Source organism: Gossypium hirsutum, chromosome D07, assembly GCF_007990345.1.
Source record: "Gossypium hirsutum isolate 1008001.06 chromosome D07, Gossypium_hirsutum_v2.1, whole genome shotgun sequence".
Classification (NCBI taxonomy): domain Eukaryota; kingdom Viridiplantae; phylum Streptophyta; class Magnoliopsida; order Malvales; family Malvaceae; genus Gossypium; species Gossypium hirsutum.
In genome coordinates this window covers 21,527,531-21,537,041 of record NC_053443.1, presented here as the reverse complement: position 1 = coordinate 21,537,041, position 9,511 = coordinate 21,527,531, and the positions used below count along the sequence as shown (strand labels likewise).

The following is a 9,511-nucleotide window of genomic DNA, read 5'->3' as shown; positions in this document are numbered from 1 at the left end:
ACGATGACGATGGAAATTGAAGGCGGCGGCAGAAGGAAAATGTAAGGTCGGTCGACTATGGTACAATTGAGGAACGAAGGTTGGATATTCACGGTTGTGAGTTAGGGGAAGAAAGGGATGACATGGTTGCCAACGAAGGGAAAAAGATATCAGCGGTGTGGGCGGTTGTTGGCGAAAAAGGGGGATGTTTGGGGAGATGAGAAGAAACGAGTAAAAAAAGGATATGGTCGACGGTGGGAAATGAGTGTGATCGAGTCAATGAAGGAAAGAGGAAGGAGAGGGAGGGAAAATGGAGAGCGGCAAGCATGGAGAAAGGGCGAAGAGTACAGCGGTGTATGTGTGATGTAGGAGACGATGGTTGGTGAAGAGGGATGAATGCGTGACAGTTTAAAATGTTGTCTTTGTGTGAGAAAATGACAACTAAGTGAGGAAAAAATGAGTGGGATACAAGAAAAAGGGTTTAAAGTTTAAATGAAGGCATCGACGTGTATGTGGACCATGTTGGGCCACACACTCGTGTGAGTTGACTGTGTAACTCACTGTGCCTGTGTGGCTCTAAATGTTTCTTCTATTCCGATCGTCACATGGCTGTGTATCTTAATCTTGTGAGTGATATGGCTGTGTGAATCCACTTAGGTTGTGTGTGTTGCAAGAAAAATTAAAAAAATACTCTATTATTCACACGGCTTGTAACATGCCTGTGTGTCTAGGACGTGTCTACCAAAGGGTCGTATCGTCAAGCTACGTGTCTCTACTCAGATCGTGTTGACTTGTCGTTCGCTTCTTCCACGGTTGTGTATAAGGGTGTGTGGGTTACACGGCCATGTAGTCAGGTCGTGAATCCACTCAAGCCATGTGAACTTGATTTTAATCGTTCCTTGTATGCACATCGATGTGTGTTCATACCGTGTAGGCCACACGATCGTGTCGTCAGGTCGTGTGACCTATTTTTTTAAATTTTTTAGTTTTAATTTTTTTGTAATAGAAATAAATGTATTAAGCATAAAACATAATTAAATAAAAATAATATAAAAAAGAACACTCGGGTTGCCTTTTGATAAGCGCTTATTTAGAGTTTAAGGTTTACTTTCCTTTTCACATACACAATTAATTCAGATTTTAGAGCCAGAACTCCTTTCTCTCATTATTAGTATCACCATTAAAATAAAGTTTGATACGATGACTGTTTACCTTAAATGTGTCGTAATCAGGGGGTGTTACCTTAGTGGTTTCATATGGGAATATGTTTCGTACCACAAATGGATTTGACCATCTCAATTTAAGCTCTTCAGGGAACATTCGTGGATCTAAATTGTCCAGTAGCATTTTGTCTCCAACATTGAATTAGTCCGTCCTCTTTACTTGCACACCATGTCATTGCTTTCTTACTTCTTTGTATGTTCTTAACTATCATCTAATTCATGGAGCTGCACCATTTTTTCTTCACTTATCCCTTAATTTATATCACCTTGAATAGGATACAGTTCTAACAAGTCTTCATAAGTGATTTTCTGCAAAGAATGTTGAGCCTCATGATTACTAACATTAACAAAATAACAAGTATCATCTCACTCACTAAAAACTTTAACAACATCATGTGCTTGAAGAGTAAGCTCTTCATCACCTACCATCAACACAAGTTCACCATTACCTACATCAATGATAGTTCTAATAGTGGCTAAAAAGGGTCGACCTAAAATTATGGGTATCTCAATATCCTCATCCATGTCCAATATAACAAAATCAATAGGGAATATGAATTTATCTACTTTAACAAGTACATCCGTAATAATACCCCTAGGATACTTAATTGTTCTGTCAGCTAATTGAATACTCATCCTAGTGGGTTTTTGTTCCCTGAGACCAAGTTGTTTAAACATTTCACAAGGTTTTAGATTTATACTAGCACCCAAATCAACCAAAAGTTTTTCTACATTTAAGCTACCAATAAAATAAGGAACAATAAAACTCCCTAGATCTTTAAACTTGATGCGTAGTTTGTTTTGGAGAATGATCGAGCATTCCTCATTGAGCTCCACAGTGGACAGTTCGTCTAACTTCCTTTTAATTGTTAATAGCTCTTTTAATAATTTTGTATACTTGGCATTTGCGAAAAGGCTTAATAAAAGGTAAGTTAATATGCAAATTTTTTAAAAGTTCAAGAAATTTACCATATTGTTCATTGATGTTGTCTTTCTTCAACTTTGCCGGATATGAAATTGGTGGTTTGTATTCTCTAACCATCAACTTATTCTTTTTTTTGCATTCCTCAACCCCATCACTTTTCTCATCAGCGTCTAGATTCAGCTTTTTTTTAGGCTCGACTAACACCTTTCTGCTTCGTACAGTGATTGTATGGACTTGCTCCTTTGGGTTGGTTTCAATGTTACTAGGTAAACTGCCTTGTTGTCTCTCTGAAACCAATTTAGCAAGCTGGCTAATTTGATTCTCGAGGACCTGAATAGATGCCTACTGATTCCTCAAAGTCGTTTCAATGTTCTGCAATCTAGTTTTTGACACTGAAATAAATTTAGTCAACATCTCTTCCAGATTCAACTGCTTTTCTTGTTGATAAGGTTGCTGAAAACTCGGAGGGGGTTGTGACCTTTGATTTCCTTGACCACCCAAGAAAATTTTGGATGATTCTTTCATATCGAATTATAATTATTGTTGTAAGGGTTATTTTAAGGTCTAGAATTATTACCTAAAAAGTTGACTTGCTCATGCTCCATGTTAGACTTGAAGGGCAAACATTCCAAATTGATCATTCCTACTCCAGTCGCACTGTATTGCTTTACTGGATTTCCCTGTTTACTGCAACTCAAACCATCAATCTTTTTACTCAGTGCTTCCACCTAACTTGCCAATATAGAAACTGCATCTATATTAAAAACATCGGCTTCCTTAGTTGGTTTTATTCTCATAACTTGTCACTGATAGTTATTTAGTGTCATCTCTTCAATAAATTATTGGGCTGTCTTAGGTGTCTTATAATTTTGTGTTCCACCAACTGCTACATCAATTATCTGCCTAGTCGAGGGATTCAAACTGTTGTAAAAGGTTTGACCTTGTAACTACAAAGGTAACCCATGATGAGGTCACATTCTCAAAAGATCCTTAAATCTCTCCCATATGATCCCATGCATCATATGGTGTCTTAAGCTCAAATTGGGCAAAAAAAAAGATGTCATTCCTCAACTTGGTTGTTTTGGCTGATGGAAAATACTTCACCAGAAATTTTTCAGCCATTTGAGCCCAAATAGTGATAGAACCCCATAGAAGTGATTTCAACCATTATTTCACCTTGTTCCTCAAAGAGAATGGGAACAACCGTAAGTGTATGACATCATTAGTAACGCTATTGATCTTAAATATGTCGTAGACCTCCAGAAAGTTATCTAAATGAGCATTCGAATCTTTATCTTGCAACCCATCAAATTGAACATATTGTTGCACCATCTGAATTGTGTTCGGCTTAATCTCAAAAATGTTTATAGCAATAGTCGGTTCGACAATACTCAATTCATCCCCAATCAAAGTGGGCTTAGCATAGTCATACATACTTCGAGGAGTAAGATGTATAGAAAGTTGTGGATTAACAGGATTATTATCCATCTCTATAGTAATGTCCTTTTACTCTTGATCGTCTATTAAAATCTATTGACATGACGTTGCTTCAGTAACGTCTCTTTGGCTTCTACGAGCAGTTTTTTCGATCTCATTATAAAAAACTAACGGTTCCAACGGTTTGTCTCTAGTTAAAAACCAAAAGAACCTATAAGAATCAAACAAAAAAAATTAAAATATAATAATTAAATTAAAAACATAAATATTAAACTAAAAAATGGCGAAATTAATAGAAATAAATTTTTTCTAATATTTTAGTCCTAGGCAATAGCGTCAAAAACTTGATCCGTCGCGAAACTAACTAAGAATTTGATTAAGACAAGTGCACTTATCAATTAATAGTATAGCTACAGTGAACAAATATATCGTTCCCACGAAGACTAAAAGTATTAGTAATCACAGTCTTTCGATTATTTAATCAAATAATTCAAGTGATTGATTGAAACTAAAATTAACTAAATTAGTTAACTAATGAACACAACAAAGAACAAATCACTAAAGTAATCGAGTAACAACCAAGAAATGAAACAATAACTAGAAAAGAATTCACCTAGATTTCATCTGTCACTATCAATCTAAATTATGTAATTTCTTTACATAGTATATTGATCCGTAAAAATCCCTAAATTATGCAAATATCTCTTTCGAGCATAAAAACAACTAACTCTAGGTTGATTAAGTGAAATTTCTTTCTAATTAAAAGTCATATTATCACATTAACTCGTGCTATGAATTCCCCTATTAGATTTGACTCTAATTCGGTAGATTTATGTCATTCTATTTCTAGGTTTGCATGCAACTCCACTCAGTTACGCAAGAAATATTAAACCAAGAATTAAACACACATAATTAAGAACAAGATCAAACGACAGAATCCATCATAGGGGTTCATCTCCTTAGGTATTTAAAAAAATAGTTCATGTTTGAAAATAAAAAAATCCAAGACACAGTATAACCGAAAGAAATAAATAAACTCATAATAACTTCCTAAGAAATCAATTGAGAATCTTCAATCTTGATGGAAATCTATTTCAAAGTCGGCTTCAATGGTATTTTCGAGTTTCTTTCTTGAGTATTCTCTGATGGCTCTCTCCTATCTTCTTATTTTTGTCATATATATGTCTTAGAATGCTAAAAAAAAATCTAAAAATCGTGATTTTCTGTAATTCGATGTGTAATCCCGTGAAATTGATATAGCATACCATACGCCCATATGGACACACGACCGTGTAGAATGGTTGAACATGTGTGGCTTTTGCAGCTTGCTCCGATGCTCCGGTTTTCGCTCGTTTTTCACTCATTTTGCTCTTTAGTGCTCTATCAAGTATTAAAACATAAATTTAAAGGTTAGGAGCATTAAATTCATAATTGGTATCAAATAATTACCCTAAAATACATTAAAAATAAAATTAAAACATGTTGCTTTTAACACTTTTTAAGTTACAAGCTAAAGTATCATCCTCTCACCCATAGTAGTCCTCAATATTATTGGGTTTTTGCAAACTTTGGGCTTTTATACACAAATAGATTAAATTAAAAAGTACTGCCAAAGGAATATAATTACTAAAAAAACTGTGTTTTTGTGTATTGATTTTAGATTTGTTGTTTTTAATCCATTGCTTGGTGTTTAAGGATTAAAATTAATTAGTACCCTTCCTGACACTGAGAGCCAGGATTTATGCGACAATGATATCAGAACCTATTTTAAATCCAACATCATGACGATTTGATTTTTTTTTTATTTGTTTAATAATATCTTGTCCTAAGTCCTTACTAATTGGCGATATCATAAATATTGAAAACTTTTACCCTTTGTATGCATGATTAGTTTAGAAATTTTGTGAATAACTGTCGTGATTACAATTTTTAAACTCGATTCCATGATAACGAGTTTAAACTTTAAAGTCATTTTATTTATACTCTTGGTTTAGAAACAGGGCTGAAAAAACTTTCTTGGCGGCAGGCATGGTTGTGGAGAAGAAAAGATGCCTCTATGAGTAGAATTAGTAGAATTATTGCAGTGGGTCACCACCTTCAACTTTTCACGTAATATTCCAACATCATAGCGTTGAATTGTTTAAACCTCAATAGAACCTTGGCGGGTGTTTGCAAACTTTACTCATTATTTATCTCCAAAACTGACGTAGATATATTCCCACTTTCTTTGATCTCTCCTTGTCCCAACCACGTTGGATTTTGAACCACTTGGCCATAACATACAAATGGAAAGAAAAACATTTGCCATTCCGACCATAAATAATTATCTTATGAAATTAGTGTTTAATTGAAAATTTAAAAGGTAGTTGGGTGTTTGTTTTTCTGCATTTACTGCGGGATCCGAAACTTCCAAATCAAGTTACTTGCTATTTATAGGGTGTTTCTTTAGAAAACGTAAGTGTCTTAAAAGAGTTACAAGACAGCACCAGTTAAATGGCCCTTGCTAGATTCATAGTCACTTTCCCATGTACCGACTGACTTTATTTTTTCTTCTTTGCTTACTTGAGCATGATGTGGCATATCTCTTATTTCTAAACTTGTTAAATTTTTGTTTCTAAAAGAATATATTTGTTTTAGGAATATTACAACATGCATATACGAATTTGACTTAAAAAAATTTAGGCTCATGGTCTATAAATGGTTTAAGGATGTGTACGTGAGCATGCGTGTGTATACGATGGGCAAAGAAAATGAGAGGCCGAGTGGTGGTCAATTACTCCTTTTGAGGCTTGAGAAGCAAGCGGTTGAAAATTTAATTTAAGGGTACTAAGATTGTTTAAGCCAAAAGGAAGCTCCCAACTAATCGATTCAATTACTCGAAATCACCTACAATTGAAAGCAAGAAACCAAAAAAAGTGATAAAAGCGATTACGATTTCTTTGTGTCCTCTGGACACTGATAGATAACCAATTTTGATTGTTGGAACTGGAAAAAAGTGTTACTTTCATGTATTTTCCAATTGGAGATGGCAGTGACACTTTTTTCTTCTTCAATTTTAAAACCATTCATTGCTTTAACTATTAACAATGGGGATAATACGAAGAAGAAATGATTTTTTTTCTTCTTTTAATCAACCATTGTTTACTGATAGAGAAACGTAAAATTCCAATGCACAAATATGAGCATATGCAAGGAGGCAAAGAAGAGTAAAAAGACACTAAAACAAGCTTTATTCAGCAGTTCTACCCCACACTCAAAAGAGAGAAAAAGGGCTAACAAAATCGTTTTGCTCACAAAATAGTCCAAAAGCAAAAGTGGATAAATTTTTGTATCAGATTCAGCCCCTATATACATGAGAATGAGTTAAAATATATGAAAAAGAAGGGAGAGAAATCTGTTGTACACACCTGATATTGAGAATGCCATTTTTTTAAAAATCTCTTTTATTTTTTTTTTGAAGGAAAGTCACCCTTCTTTTACTTCTAAGAAGAGGGGTCCTTTCATAAATGCAAAGCAAATTAAGCTAAATATGTCCATAAGCTGCTGTAAGTCTTTGGATGTCCTTCGCACACATATCGGAATTTTGTAAAGCTGCTTCTTGTTGTTGCTGCTGCTGCTGCTGTTGGTTAAGAGACCACACGGTGTTTGATGAAGTATTAGTGAAGAAATCTGTTTCTGATTTTATCTCGATATTGCAGAAGGACTGTGGGGTTTGATTTTGCAAAGCAGCCGCCATTAACAATGGGTTATTGAGATACTCTGGCCACTTAATTTCATCTGCTTGGGTTTCCATTAAATGGATTGGATTTGGAGCCTCTTTCTCTGATGTACTACAGTCGGTCAATCCCCATGAGTAACTGTTGTTCTCAAAGAAGGAATTGTTGCTTTGTAGCTCAGTGCTGCTGCTGCTGTTACTGTTATTAGCGGAGGCACCCGTTTCCCAATATCGGGACCCATTGATACTTGTGAAGGAGGGGATTGAAGGGGTATCAGAGGGCTTGAACCCCATAGGAGCAGAGAGAAAAGAAGAGGTCAATGGTGGGAGAAGGGCAGACATGGAAGTTGAAGGGAATTCAGAATTGATATCGAAACGTTTACTGGTTTGGGTGAACCAGAGAGTGGGGTTTGAGGTTGTGGAGGAGAGCCTAGCATTGGATGCATAATTCAATTGCTGAATTGGAAAATGCCCCACCAAATCAGATGGCTGGCTGTCCATGAACAAGTCTTTGCTACTGTTATTGCTGCTGTTGATTGTGTTGGAGCAAGGGGAGCCTTCCATTTCCAATTGGAAATGGTGTGCAGTGACCGACGGTGGTCCTGCTTTAGGATTGTCGGTGTTGAGGTTCAGTTCAGTAGATGCACCAGAAGTTGCCATATCCAGGCTATTTGTGGGTTGACTCTTGCTGTCTTCACCACCATTTTCAACCTCTGAGAGGGGTTTGTGGGTGACAGGGTCAATGCCTCTCTGCCTAAGCTTCTTCTTTAAGCAAGAGTTCCATAGGTTCTTAATTTCATTGTCGGTTCTTCCTGGCAGTTGTGCAGCGATTTGGGACCACCTGAAAGTTCAAAGAATTTTTACAGAGCTGTGCATATATAATATCCAAAACCATGGGGGGAGAAGAAATAATACCTATTCCCCAAAACTGCATGAAGTTCAATTATGAGATTCTCTTCTTCTTGAGAGAATGTGCCTCTCTTTAAATCAGGCCTCAAGTAATTAATCCACCTTAGTCTGCAACTCTTTCCACACCTCTGCAGACCTGCGAATTTGTCTTATTTTAGAAACAATTCATGAATGAAAAGAAGCTAAAGTTGCATAAAAAGAATATATATATATTACCAGCTTGTTTAGGTACAGAACTCCAGCAACCATGACCGTACTTTGTAATATGCCTCAGGAGCTTCTCATCTTCTTCAGGTGACCAAAGACCTTTCCTTAGCTTCTGCTTGTAACAGCAAGAGTGCCTCCCCATTTCAAGACAAGATCAAAATGACAATGAGGAAGAAACCTTTCCTAAAACAGCAATTTGCTGAATCCTAGGTGAAAAATTGTCAGCAATGAAACAGCTGGGGATGGGTTCTTAACAAAATAAAAAAAATTGTAAGAGAGAGAGAGAGGGGGTTTGGATATCGGAAGGCTAGAAAATGAAGTAAGAGCTGAGAAAGGGAGTTGAATTAATATAAGAGGAAGAAAAGTCGCATTCAATAAGGTGTTATAAATTTCTCTCTCTCTCCCCCACTTCCTTTTTATGTATATATACTATACTATAGTTTTCCTTCTATATTTCTACATGTTAATTATTTTTTTTCCCTTCAACGTCTCTTCATTTCATTGCTAGCTTAGGGGTAGTAGGGATGAGTTAAAAGACTGAGTTGCATGTGTCTCATCAAATGTCTCGAGAATTAATGTCTTCTGCAGGGACTGCGGGACATATATTTTTCTCCCATGATATTATATTTAAAACCCATAGTTTTACTTTTCAACTTCGATCTGTCAGTGAAAGAATTTCCAGACCTGGAAAACTACAAACCAATTTCAAAGGGTAAATTTCAGTTCCCATAGTCAGTCCCTGCTTTTTCTGAAAATTCCAATTCCAAACCAGCAAGATGAAGATGGAATCTTGGAAAATAACAGAAAGTGCTGTATAATATATATGCAGGATCCGACTCCCTTCTTTAATCTACGAGCTTTTTGGGGCAATTCTGCAAAATCATGATCATTTTGAAAAGTTTAAATTGGAAAGAATATATATATATATTATTTTTTGGTTTTGTTTTGAAAATTAAGTGTTTCCTGTTTGTGATGAATTCCACTTAGTCTTATTAATTACCTAACTCAACGAATATCTTCTACTTTGGGATTCAAGAATTTGCCCTTTTGTCTCATTAATTGAAAGATGGCAATGCTTTCTTCCCACGGCAATCACCAAATTTGAGAAACAAATTA

At 35.7% G+C, this 9,511-nt stretch overlaps 1 protein-coding gene across 1 annotated transcript; it reads right to left on the bottom strand.

The window, feature by feature from the left end:
- Window positions 1-6,777: 6,777 nt before the first annotated feature.
- On the bottom strand, window positions 6,778-8,890 carry LOC107954398 (transcription factor MYB61). The gene is made up of 3 exons (XM_016889942.2): window positions 8,405-8,890; window positions 8,195-8,324; window positions 6,778-8,120 (listed from the first exon to the last, which is right to left on the bottom strand). The coding sequence occupies exons 1-3, from the start codon at window positions 8,535-8,537 to the stop codon at window positions 7,088-7,090; spliced, it is 1,296 nt and encodes a 431-aa protein (XP_016745431.1). The 5' UTR covers window positions 8,538-8,890; the 3' UTR covers window positions 6,778-7,087.
- Between the last annotated feature and the right edge of the window lie 621 nt (window positions 8,891-9,511).